The sequence below is a fragment of the Rhamphochromis sp. 'chilingali' genome, assembly GCF_963969265.1.
Source record: "Rhamphochromis sp. 'chilingali' genome assembly, chromosome: 13".
NCBI lineage: Eukaryota > Metazoa > Chordata > Actinopteri > Cichliformes > Cichlidae > Rhamphochromis > Rhamphochromis sp. 'chilingali'.
In genome coordinates this window covers 9,304,688-9,318,199 of record NC_137940.1, presented here as the reverse complement: position 1 = coordinate 9,318,199, position 13,512 = coordinate 9,304,688, and the positions used below count along the sequence as shown (strand labels likewise).

Sequence of the window (13,512 nt, the reverse complement as noted above, 5' to 3'; positions counted from 1 at the left end):
GCTCAGATCGAAGGCAAGAGAAAAATCGGTGTTACAACCCTACAATGGAGATGAAAGCCTCTCAGCAGGGTGCTAGGAGGTGATAGGTTCAGGGAATTTACGCAAATTTGCACAGGGTTAGTAAATGTAGTAGTAGGGACTTACAGCAGGAAAAAAAGGCTCAGTAATTCTAGTACTAACACCCCGCTGAGATTTTCACAGGCCTTCAGCTCCATTGTTCTCCTGCTTTCGTTGCGCAAAACACCCTCCCCCAACCAGGAGAGATTTGTGTATGTGTAGGAGTGGCATTGCTTGACTACAGCACAGTGCTGTGCATAAAAGCAGACCGACCAGGAGGGAGAATCATTTCTTGTTCACATTTCTGAGAACGCACATCAGGATGGCCTCTGTATCACTGCCACGCAGGAAGAACCTCTCCGCGCAACAGGCTTGGGCCTTGCTTCAGGAAATGGACGAAGCAGATTCTGACGGAGGAGAGGTTTCATTTGTCCAGCAGGCCACTGATACCTCCTCAGAAGAATCTGAAAAGGAGACGGAACAAGAACCCAACATGCCTCCACGGAAGAGGCCCCGTGGTGCTGGGAAGCCCTGTTTGAGCCAGACGGCAAAAGACTGCACTGTGTGGGTAGAGGAGGACATTGGAATGCCCAGTGCAGGAGCAAATCGCTCGTGCTTCACTGTGCAAGCTGGACCCACAGAGTCTGCTAAGGTTTGTCACTGCCATATTACATATTGTAACGACCGTGGGTTAGTGGAGCTAAACTGGCTAAACTGCTCACTAGCTAAACGGCTAGTGGGGCGCTAGGGGCTATCGCTAAACTTCGCAACGGATGGAGAGCGCTTGTGCCTCATACACCGCACGACCCCGAGCGTCTCAGCAGCAGGCCGATAATCCCCAAATGATCCAGCAGGAGGCAGTAGTGGTTCACACCAGTCGTTTATTTACCATCTTTTTCTACAACAACGTAATGCTGCTGACACCGAACCCCTATCCCGCTCCCACCACATAGAGTCGCGGTGTCAGCCAACCATGCCAATTCAACCCACTCCACAGAACACACATCAACTTCACTGTGGCTTACATTAACATAACACTAACACAACATGCGAATCAAACACATAGGAACTAGCAGAACGATAGAAAACACAGACAACACAATACCCAGAATGCATCTGGCTAACAACCCCAGCCAGGTCATTACAATATGATATTTATATAAACCCATTTAGAGTGAGGTTCATGTAAATTTACCATTCTCTATTTATCTTCTGACAGCGTAAAATTACAAGTGTGCTCCAAAGCTTCCTTTGCCTGTTAGACGTGGGAATGCTACACACCATCAGAGAGTATACGGTACATCAAGCCCGCAGAACAGAGCCGGACTGGAATTTGTCAGTTCATGAACTGATGGCATTCATTTCAATCCTGTTTGTAAGAGCAATCATGTGTCCTGTTGGTGCCATTGTGGATTGCTGGTCAGAAAGATTTCTGGTGCCAGTAATCAAAGAGACAATGCCCCGAGATAGATTCATTTCAATTATGCAACACCTTCGATTTGATGACAAGGACACACGGGCAGAACGGGTGAAAACAGACAAATTTGCAGCGATCTCCGACATCTGGACACACTTCAACGAGAACTGTGCTAAGAGTGTCACGGCGACGGATGGCCGGTACTGAATAGGACCCAGGTGCAGGAACCCAGAGCGGAGACGGTAGATGATTTAATAGTTTATTACGGTTAAGTGCAAGGGGAACAAAAAAAAGGGAAACGTGGCAAAGACAGAAAATGACGAGACGTGGAGCCTTGGTGTGGCGTGCCCAGGGGAACGTGGCTAGGGCGAGGGAACGAGGCCTGAGAAGTGGAACGGAGCTGAGTGGGGAACAGTCACACTGAGGGGAGAGGATATAGAAGTTAGGCAGGTAGTGAAGGCAGCTCAGAAGTGGCCAGTATAAGAGCAGCAATTCTTACTTTGCAGTTAGGGACCTGGAGTGTTTGAGAGGGGGATGATGAAGATCCAGGGGAGGCTGAGTGGCGTGGAAAGGCTGACCTGAGATCCGGGGCTCCAGATGGAGTGTGATGGCAGGAGGGCAGGCAGGTGAGGCACAGAGGGATTTCCAAAATGATCACTAGGTATTCCGAGTCCGGAGGTGGAGTGAGCCAGGGTGGGTACAGCGACTGTAGCACAAAAGAGTCTTAGTTAGTAAGATGAATCACAGCGAGAACTTGAAACACAAGACCTGTTACCAACATGGGTTGATGACGAACTGGCAGTGAGTGAACATCGATGTGTGGTTTAAATCCCTCTGGCTTGATAGCCTGCAATAGGCTCCAGGTGTGCAGGAGCTAGAGTTGGCCCTGCCCAGGGGCGGATCCCAGGTCAGTTCAGGAGCCTAATGGAAACTCCAGCCACCCACCGTAGACCATGACAGTACCCCCCCCTCAAGGGACGCCACCCGGCGGCCGACCGGTCCCCAGCCCGCGACGTGACCTGAAAAAATCAGAGACAAGAGCAGGATCAAGGATAAACGAGCGAGGAACCCAGGCACGTTCCTCAGGCCCATACCCCTCCCAGTCCACCAAAAACTGGCGACCCCGACCACGGCGACGGACGTCAACGATCCGCTGAACCGTATAGGCCGGATGACCATCGATGAGCCGGGCGGGCGGAGGGGGGTCGGAAGGCGGGCACAGCACGCTGGACAGCACAGGCCTGACTTGGGAAACATGAAAAACCGGGTGAATCCGCAGACTGGGAGGAAGCTCGAGCTTCACAGCAGAGGGCGAGATGACCGAGTGGATGACATACGGCCCAATAAACCGAGGAGCCAGCTTGCGGGAGGAAACTTTAAGGGGAACATCCTTAGCCGACAGCCACACCTTCTGCCCTGGAGCGTACCGAGGAGCTGGCGACCGTAGACGATCTGCATAGCGGCAGTGGCGGGCAGCAGCTTTCTTCAGTGCCTCCTGGGTCCGAGTCCAGACGCGGCGGCAGCGCTGGAGATGGTGCTGGACGGAAGGCACAGCCAAATCAGCCTCTTCCTCAGGGAAGAGGGGAGGCTGATAGCCCAGGGACGCTTCAAATGGAGAGAGACCAGTGGATGCGGAAACATGAGAATTGTGCGCATACTCCACCCATGGGAGATGTGCTGACCAGGTAGCCGGGTTATGGGAAACCATGCAGCGGAGCATGGACTCCAGCTCTTGGTTGAGCCTCTCAGTCTGCCCGTTGGTTTGAGGGTGGTAACCAGAACTGAGGTTGGCTCGAGCACCCAGGGCAGAGCAGAAAGATTTCCAAACCTGGGATGTAAACTGAGGTCCCCTGTCAGAAGTGACCTCGGCAGGAATCCCGTGGAGTTTGAAGACGTGGTCAACCATCAGTCTTGCAGTTTCCGTGGCAGTGGGTAGTTTCTCCAGGGCAACGAAGTGAGCTGCTTTTGAAAACCTGTCGATCACGGAGAGTATCACTGTTTTACCTGCTGACCTAGGCAGTCCAGTGACAAAGTCCAGGGAAATGTGGGACCAAGGACGAGAAGGTACGGCTAGAGGTTGCAGAAGACCGGATGGTCGCTGATTTCGGGTCTTGTTCCTGGCGCACACGTCACAGGCAGAGACGTAGTCCCGCACATCATGTTCCAGAGTTGCCCACCAGAAGTGACGACGTAGTAGTGCGATGGTGCGGCCGATTCCAGGATGGCAGGAAAACCGGGAGGTATGAGCCCACTTAATTACAGCCGAACGGGTTGCTGTGGGAACGAAGCGGCGGCCCGGAGGACCTGTGCCAGGGTCTGGTTCATCCAGTAAAGCACGCTGGATGGATTCCTCTATGTCCCAGGATAAAAACGCTACGCGGCAGGAGGCAGGAAGCACAGGAGCTGGTTCGGTGGGTTCAGCGTCTGGGTCGTAAAGACGAGACAGGGCATCAGCCTTGGCGTTCTTGGAACCTGGACGGAAAGAGATGGCAAACTTGAAGCGATCAAAGAACAGAGACCAACGGGCCTGGCGGGCGTTTAGACGCTTAGCTGTTTTGAGGTAAGTAAGGTTTTTATGATCTGTGAAGATGGTGAATGGGTGTTCAGCTCCTTCCAATAGGTGACGCCACTCTTCCAGGGCTAACTTAATAGCCAGCAACTCTCTGTCTCCTACATCATAGTTGCGTTCAGCTGACGAGAGTCGACGTGAAAAAAAGGCACATGGGTGTAACTTGGCCTTGGAACCTGAATGCTGTGAAAGGACTGCTCCGACGCCGACGTCGGACGCGTCTACCTCTAGAACAAATGGCTTGGAGTGATCTGGGTGACACAATACTGGAGCTGAAGTAAATAGGCGCTTGAGCCTACTGAATGCTACCTCAGCTTCAGGTGTCCAGATGAACTGTCTTTTGGTGGATGTGAGTGTAGTGAGAGGAGTGGCTACCTGGCTGTAGTTGCGAATAAACCTCCGGTAGAAATTGGCAAAGCCGAGGAAACGTTGTAAGTGCTTACGTGACGTGGGCGTGGGCCACTCTAGGATCGTGCGGATCTTGGCTGGATCAGTCTTCACCTGCCCTCCTGCGAGTATATAGCCAAGAAAAGTGACAGATTGTGCATGAAACTCACATTTCTCGGCTTTGACGTAAAGTCGGTTTTCCAGGAGGCGTTGGAGGACTGCTCGGACGTGGACATGGTGTTCCTGGGGGGTCTTGGAGAAAATGAGTATGTCATCAAGATAAACAAAGACAAACTGGTTCAGGAAATCACGGAGCACGTCGTTGACCAGGTTCTGAAAGACAGCGGGGGCATTGGTTAACCCAAACGGCATGACCAAATACTCAAAATGACCTAGGGGCGTATTAAAAGCCGTTTTCCATTCGTCCCCTTCCCTGATGCGGACAAGGTGGTAGGCATTGCGGAGATCCAGTTTGGTGAATACGGTGACTTCATGGAGGGGTTCGAAGGCTGAGCTGATAAGGGGTAAAGGATATTTGTTTTTAATGGTGATGTCGTTTAACCCTCTGTAGTCTATGCATGGACGGAGTGATTTATCCTTCTTTTCCACAAAAAAGAAGCCGGCGGCCACTGGAGAGGAGGATGGGCGGATGATACCTGCAGCTAATGACTCGTGGATGTACTTTTCCATGGACTCTCTTTCTGGTCTGGAGATGTTGAATAGCCGGCTAGAGGGAAGCGGAGCACCAGGTAGAAGGTCGATAGCGCAGTCATAAGGCCTGTGGGGTGGTAAGGACGACGCTCTGTCTTTACTGAAAACTTCCTGGAGGTCATGGTACTCAGGTGGGACGAGTGTGAGGTCAACCGGATCAACGCCCGAGGTGTTAGTGTCAGGGGCCCCCGGCGGTAGGGCAGACTTGAGGCAGTGGGCTAGACAAAAGGGGCTCCAACTAGCGATTTTACTTCCAGACCAGTCTATATGAGGGTTATGTTTCTGTAGCCAGGGGTAGCCTAGGATGAGTGGTGAATCAGGAGAAGAGAAGGTGAATAAGGTAATGGCTTCATGGTGGTTTCCAGAGGTGACGAGGGTTACGGGGCCAGCCTGATGGGTTATCTGAGAGAATATTTGATCGTTTAATGCGGTAACAGGGATGGGAGGATCGAGAGTCTTGAGTGGCAAATGAAGGCGTCTAGCGAGAGCTAAATCTATTAAATTTTGCTCTGCTCCGGAATCAACGAGAGCATGGAGGGGGTGAGAAACCTTATTTAGACACAGGGTGACTGGTAGAATTAACCGGGGTTTGGAACTGAAAGAGGATCCGCCCACCTGTATCCCCGAAATTACCGGCGGGCGTAGCCTTTTGGCTGAACCGAACACTGCGCTAACCTATGCTCCACTGAGCCACAGTAAAAACACGCGCCCGACCGAAGCCGTCGTTCTCGCTCCTCTGGTGTGAGACGAGAGCGGCCGATTAACATAGGCTCCGGAGCGGCGTCCGTTTCCACGGAAACGGGAGCGGATGTTGACACCGGACGTGACGGTGGAGGAAGTGAAAACGTACGAGGCGCAAGTTTACGATGTTTCTGGTTCTTTTCTGCCTCCCTTTCCCTCAGGCGATTATCTATCCGAAGGGAAAGGGAGACCAAGTCTTCAAAGGATTTGGGCTCATCGCGGGAAGCGAGCTGGTCTTTGAGCTCGTCGTTTAAGGCGCGACGGAACACTCCCCGAAGGGCATGATCGGGCCAATTGGCCTCGGCGGCTGCAGTACGGAAGTCGATAATGAACTCCGCGACACTCCGGCTCCCCTGTTGCAACCCGAGCAACCTTTCATCAGAACTACCCTCCGATACTGGGTGAGTAAAGGTCTTTTTAAACTCGCACAGAAAATCATCAAACGAGCAGGTTGGGAGCGGGTGAGCCGACAGGTACGCCTCGGCCCATAACAGCGCCTTGCCCTGTAGCTTAGCCACCAGATATGCTACCCGAGCTGATTCGCTAGTAAATGAACGGGGTGAATGCGTGAACGCGAGAGAACATTTCAGTAGAAAGGCCGTACAGCGGCCCCGCTCCCCAGAGTACGGCTCGGGTTCTGGGAATGCAGCATCGCGAAACACGGAGCCCGAAGGGGTCGGAGCTGGGGAGGACTGGGGAGGTTCTGCCACGGGCGCAGGGGACGCGGAGGATGGGCCTGGAGGAGGGGAAAGAGCCGACTGAATCTCCTGCAGGGAAGCTAAGATCCTAGCCTGGGTCTCGCCTATGGCTTGACACCGGGTGTCGAGAACCTGCAACGCTTGCTCATGAGCCCCTAAAATGGCTCCCTGCTTGGAGACTGCTGCACGTACTGGGTCTGCTGAGTCCATTTGTTGGCCAGTTCGTACTGTCACGGCGACGGATGGCCGGTACTGAATAGGACCCAGGTGCAGGAACCCAGAGCGGAGACGGTAGATGATTTAATAGTTTATTACGGTTAAGTGCAAGGGGAACAAAAAAAAGGGAAACGTGGCAAAGACAGAAAATGACGAGACGTGGAGCCTTGGTGTGGCGTGCCCAGGGGAACGTGGCTAGGGCGAGGGAACGAGGCCTGAGAAGTGGAACGGAGCTGAGTGGGGAACAGTCACACTGAGGGGAGAGGATATAGAAGTTAGGCAGGTAGTGAAGGCAGCTCAGAAGTGGCCAGTATAAGAGCAGCAATTCTTACTTTGCAGTTAGGGACCTGGAGTGTTTGAGAGGGGGATGATGAAGATCCAGGGGAGGCTGAGTGGCGTGGAAAGGCTGACCTGAGATCCGGGGCTCCAGATGGAGTGTGATGGCAGGAGGGCAGGCAGGTGAGGCACAGAGGGATTTCCAAAATGATCACTAGGTATTCCGAGTCCGGAGGTGGAGTGAGCCAGGGTGGGTACAGCGACTGTAGCACAAAAGAGTCTTAGTTAGTAAGATGAATCACAGCGAGAACTTGAAACACAAGACCTGTTACCAACATGGGTTGATGACGAACTGGCAGTGAGTGAACATCGATGTGTGGTTTAAATCCCTCTGGCTTGATAGCCTGCAATAGGCTCCAGGTGTGCAGGAGCTGGAGTTGGCCCTGCCCAGGGGCGGATCCCAGGTCAGTTCAGGAGCCTAATGGAAACTCCAGCCACCCACCGTAGACCATGACAAAGAGTTTCACTCCAGGAGAACGCATGACCATAGATGAACAACTGTTCCCTACCAAGGTTTGTTGTCCATTCACACAGTATATTGCAACCAAGCCAGACAAATTTGGGATCAAGTTCTGGATGGCCACAGACTTGGACACCAAATATGTCTGCAGTGCATCTCCTCACTTGGGAAAAGACCCCAGTCGTCAGAAGGGAGAGAGGCTGGCAGAGAACGTGGTCATGAAACTGATGGAGCCGTTTTTGGATGATAGGAGAAAGGTCACAACGGACAATTTCTTTACTTCACTGTCACTGTCGCACAGACTGCTGCAGCGCAAAACAACATTGCTGGGCACGGTGAATAAAGTCTGGCGTGAACTTCCTCAACTTGCACGGATGTATTCCGTAAGAGCAGCAACACGCAGGTGGCCAGTAGCAGTTTTCTACAATATGCTGGACCTGGCGGCTGGGAATGCCTACATTTTGTACAAGGTATGTACAGGGTGGACAGGCAAAAGAAGATTGTTTCTGAGTCTTCTAGCTCAAGAACTACGTTGCCGATTCATGCAGCACAAGGAAATATTAGCACAGGCTGCTGAAGCTGCTGCAGCTGCTGTGCCAGGGACTGGAAAGACAACGCAGTGCCAGGTGCAAGAGAGCTGCAACAGGAATCGCAGCAGGTTTACCTGTGCAACATGTCAGAAATTCACCTGTGCCAAATGCAGGGATGATGAACACTGGGTCTGCAAACGCTGTAAAGTTTGAAACACTTTGAAATTGTTTCTGAAGGTTGTAACACAGAGGTTTGGCCTGGCTTGGATCTGAGCAACTCTGAGTGAGCAAATGCAAACGGGCCAGGCCTCAAGGATAATGGGTGGTTTGCACAACAAAAGCTGGAGGAGGAAAGAGCTGACGACCTGTGAAAATCTCAGCAGGGGTGATTAACACCTCGGGACTTCCACCAGAAAATAAAAAAGCCAGTAATTCTAGTAGGTGTTGGATTTAGGGAAGTTACGCAAATTTGCGCAGGTTTAGTAAATCTAGTGTTAACTAACTTACTTCCAGGTCTCAATTTTGTGACTTTGTATAGAATTGGACTAAATGTGAATTCTGCATCATTGCATATTTAAACATCAATATCAATGAAATGTATTTCTATAGCTTTTGTATTAGAAACCAAAATATTTGTATGAATCCCAGTGCACAAAAAACTTCCTATTGAGTTTAGAAAAATGTAAATAATTATATTAATAAAGAAGCAGAGTATACTGAAAGGCTCCGTACTCATAAGATGTGTAGTAAACCGGAAGCCTTTTGTATTTTAATCAATTATAGTACCACTGGATGTGTATTAGCTCCTCTGGGTCAGTAATAATGATCTGAATCACCACACCATATGCAGACTAAGTCCACCAATGTGGTTTCGTAAATTTGTACTGGCGGACAGCTGCTTCAGGGCTTAGAAAAACTTCAATGGAAGCAGAAATGAAACCCAGCAGCAGTTCAGTGCCTCTTGTCTTATAGAAAATGACAGATACTATCAACTTGAAGCGTCACACAGAGTGTGTTTTCATCAGCATAGGCAAACCTGAGTGGGCGTGTGGCAAGCCTATTGTCAAACACTTACATCAGTGACTTTGAATGAATACGCCTGCCAAAAAAAGTATTTAACTGTCTTTACTTAGCAGGGGTTTTACTCACCCTTTGTTCCATTAAAAATTTAACTGGGAAAACATGAAACAGTGCGGCTCAAGAAAAACATCTTTCAGGTCATTTCAGAGCCAGACTAAATAATTCGTAAGAATTCTGAGGCAACAGGGCAGCTAGCTTTGTCGTCTTTTAAATCTTGGATTTCCATTCACAGTAAAACTTTGCTCATACTGTCAAAAAATGGCCTGCAACAAATTTAAAAATGTATTAATATATAATAACTGTTCAGACTGTTCTGTCAGAAGAGGTTTAATACAAGTCCTGCTCCAGAAACTTAGTACATTTGTATTTTCTTTTCAATGTGAAACTTTTAATATTTTGATAATAAGTTGAATGGTTAGATACTAATTGAGAGCAAAAATGAACTTTCACTCTGACCCTCTAGTCTTCAGAGCTGTTTAAAATTTTCAGGGAGATGCCAGAAAGCTTCCTTTGTGCCAAGATAACACCCCAGCACCACCATCAGCAGCCCAAACTGTGGGTACATAACCCTATCATGTGAATGTGGCAACAGCTCTTGTTAGATTTGTATTGTTTATTGTCATTTATGCTTAGAAATATTTAACCATATATGCTTAGAGGTGTATAATCGATTGTGTAGTGATAGGATGTGTGATCCTTAATAGTCTACAAAGGCTTTGTGTGCATTCCAGAATGTTCTGGCATTCACACCAACATTCTGGGAGCATGGGAGAGGTCATACCTTGTCTTATTGTTTTATGGTAGGATAAACGTATCTAACGTATCTATAGATACCTACTTTGTAGGTACTTTGTTCCTTGTTTTCTCTGGAATTCTCTGGAGTCTCTGCCTTCCAATTCTTAACCCTCGTTACCTTACGGTCCATTTCCTGGACTATTTGGATACTTGTTTTGCCCCTTTGGTCATGTGGAATCAATTCCTTATGGGGCCGTTTTTCCTAGTGAGTTTGTTTTATTAAGAATATATTACATTTTGGAGTCCTGCATTAGAGTCAACACTTGTACCTTATCGTGATTTGGCTTCACCCAGCAGCAGTTCTATAGTCACCATGAAAACATTTATAGACTAACATAATATTTTCAATTTAAGCCATGAGTGTAGTCCAATCAAATTCACACATTTACTAATTTTGGGGGATGTTTTAATACAGATTATACAAAAATCATAAGCACAATGTTCATTTTGTTGAGCAAAATTAAACAGCACTTCAAATTAAGCGAACAATCACTATGTTACAACAGTTATTATGCTCAAGATTGGCTGTGTGCCACTGATGGCAGGGTATTTTCAGATGTCCTGTGGATCATTGATGAGCTCATATGACTCATAGATGAGCATCAAAACAATAGTTTGCTGATGAAGTGTTCAGAAACTGAGATTCCCTTCTAGTTACACAACAAAAGCCCAAAACCTATAAAAAGAAGTGTGTCCTCTGTCCTCTGCCTACCCCCATTTTGCTTTGTTATTTTGTGTTTTCCCCCTCCAGTGCTGGTAAGTAGGCCATGTTAATTTAAAAATACAATCTCTGAATAATAATGGTTACAGAATCAATGATCCCATCTTCCCCCAAACTCACAGCAAGTAGCCTACAGTAATGGCTATACATAGCTCATAATGAGAGCAGATCGGGATCTGATTTGTTCCCTTAAAATGTAAGTCTTTTCCTTTGGACCTGCAGTTGTGGATTAGATTACTTACACTGTACACATTAGGCTGTAATCTGGTGTTACTGCTGTGTGTTCTACACAAAGATGTGTTCACCTCTCTGAGTAGAATCTGTTGTCAAGGGGCACAATCATCTTCTCAGGAAAACCTTCTGGTTTCCACTTGAAATCTGCTCAATACTCATATTTGCAAATTAAACAATAAGTTCCCAGAATCAAATGCAGTTCAATAGCCAGGCAAACTCATATTTTCATATACCTTCTTTCTTGAGACTTATGCTGACAGGTGAAAATTTATCAAAGGAAACTGCCTCTTCAACCCAATTCCATTGATCCATAAGTGTCAAGCTATATAAATAAATATATAAATTGTTAATGTATAATGCCCATCACATCATTAATATTAAGATCTAAAGATCGGGCACATTTCTGAATTTACCTGAGCATATCAGTGACACACTAAGACCCAGGCTACAGTTAGCAGATCTGTTGGCTACAAGCACATAAAAGCACAGGTTGTTCCAGGTTACAGCCACATCTGGAAGGGAAGAGATTCCCCATCCCTGTGGGGAATATGCGTAGACACTCAGGCAGCCACTGATAAACATCAAAGCAAAGCCTCTCTTTAATGATTCATGCTTGTTCTGTGTGCAGTGGATCAGCACCAGCGGGACCTTCAGTGTGTCCCAAATCCCTGCAACACAAAACAATTTTGTAACATTTGGCTAAGCATCAATGCAGACAAATCTGGATGCAAATACCACATTTATAATGGTTAAAAATTCAAAAGAGGATCAGAAATTAGTATTATTTGGAGTTCTGAGTGACTTGAATGGGGGGATTTATACAAATGGCAAGTTTAAATGGTTCTGAAGTGTTACCAGGGTGCAGCACTTCTTTCTCAGAGAGCCAGAAGAAGTGCATGATTGCATTAGCATATTACATCGGGGCTTTCTGTGGGAAACTGAGGTCTCAAGGCGAGCAGACGTCTGTTTGTTTCTAAATAAAGCAACTTGCCAATGAACTCATTCTGCAAGGTGCAGGAAAAAAAACTCAGAATACATGCCTGTTTGTTCTTTTTCACTTCAAAACCACACAAAGCCGGTGCCATTTCAAAGAAGCTCTGTTAAAATGAGGTTCTTGCATCACCACAGCTCTGCGGGACTGAACTTCAAGCTGAATTCATCTCTTTTGTTCTAACTTGTTCTAACATTTGCCTGGAAATATATAGGAAGTTTGCTGCTCAATATTTCTCAAGTTCTCATTGTAAGGCGATTTAAGTTGAGAGTAAAACATACAGAAGACGACACACTGTCTGAGCCTTTTGCACTGGGAATGTCTCACCAAGCAGCTTCTGAAAAGTAACTGCAAATATTTTGGAAAATCTCTTCCAATTGTGTTATATTTTATTAAAATCTGATGACGCAACATGTTTATTTTACCATTTGTCACTCCTATTATTTATACAATCGCCAGTAATACTTTCTAATTACAGAGACTGCCAAAGCCTTATAACATTGTATGCACAACAGTAAATTGTTTTACCTTTTACTCACTTTCACTTTCTGTGCATGTTCTTTTTGTGTCATTTTCAGTTTCAAAACATCTTTCTGAAGTTGCTCTTCAAGATACCATGAGGTTAAAAGTACATCATCCATTGTGGTTGTCATGGTCCGCGGCCCGGCGTCCGGGGTGCTGCTGGGATGTCCACGCCCACGAGCGTGGCTGCTAACCCCACACCTGCATCCCATCCCAGGCGATCATCAGGTGGACTATTTAATCCTGCCCTACCTGCTGCTCCACGCCAGTCCGTAGTCGCCTCTCAGCGGTAACGTACGCCTGCGGGAAAAGAACTCTTATGACAAACTCTCCATCGGACCTAACACTGTTTTTTCCCTGTGTACCCAGATCACAACTCGGCGTGTTTTTGTTTACGAGCCACCTGCCTGTCCACCTGTCCGCCTGAGATTTGGTTCACCATCAGCTTCGCCGTCTCGACCCCTTTTGGAGCTCCACCCCCCTCTGGTTCACTCGGCCCAGCTATCACCGTGAGACGCACACTCCACCTTCCCTCGTATGCTGCCTTTTTTCCGCACCCCAGTAATCTGTCTCTCTTTTTGTTTTACAGCCTCTCACAGCCCCGCTCTCGGCGTTCCCTGCGCGGTCCCTCGGTTTCTTCTGGTTCCATACGTTGTTTTTCAGGCTACCCTCACGGGACACCTTTAGTTGCAATAAAAATTACTTTCTTTATTCGCTCCTACCCTAGTGTGTGTGTTCTGCTACTGGGTCCTGCCTGCGCTCGGAACTTCGGTTCATGACAGTGGTCATAAACTCCACGCAAAAACTGTAGCTGAAAAATGACTATTTAATTCATCTCAATGCAAATCAGTATTTATATTGTGCCAATTCACAACAAAAGTACCCTCAAGATGTTTAATTTACTCTAATATAAAGATATTACAATAGAGAATCCCCAACAATCAGGAGATCTCTTTAAAATAAAACAAAACACTTGGCCAAAGTAGGAAGAAAGAAGTTTTATTTGTTTGTGTGGAAAAAAATGGACTCACATTTAACCCAAGTACC

At 47.7% G+C, this 13,512-nt stretch overlaps 1 protein-coding gene across 1 annotated transcript; it reads left to right on the top strand.

Moving 5' to 3' along the window:
- Nucleotides 1-379: 379 nt before the first annotated feature.
- Nucleotides 380-13,209, top strand: LOC308408350 (uncharacterized protein; the record flags this gene model as incomplete). The annotated part of the gene is made up of 4 exons (XM_080900547.1): nt 380-709; nt 12,522-12,754; nt 12,835-12,974; nt 13,055-13,209. 2 exons carry the CDS (start codon nt 380-382, stop codon nt 12,561-12,563), a joined length of 372 nt encoding a protein of 123 aa, XP_080756673.1. The 3' UTR covers nt 12,564-12,754; nt 12,835-12,974; nt 13,055-13,209.
- Between the last annotated feature and the right edge of the window lie 303 nt (nt 13,210-13,512).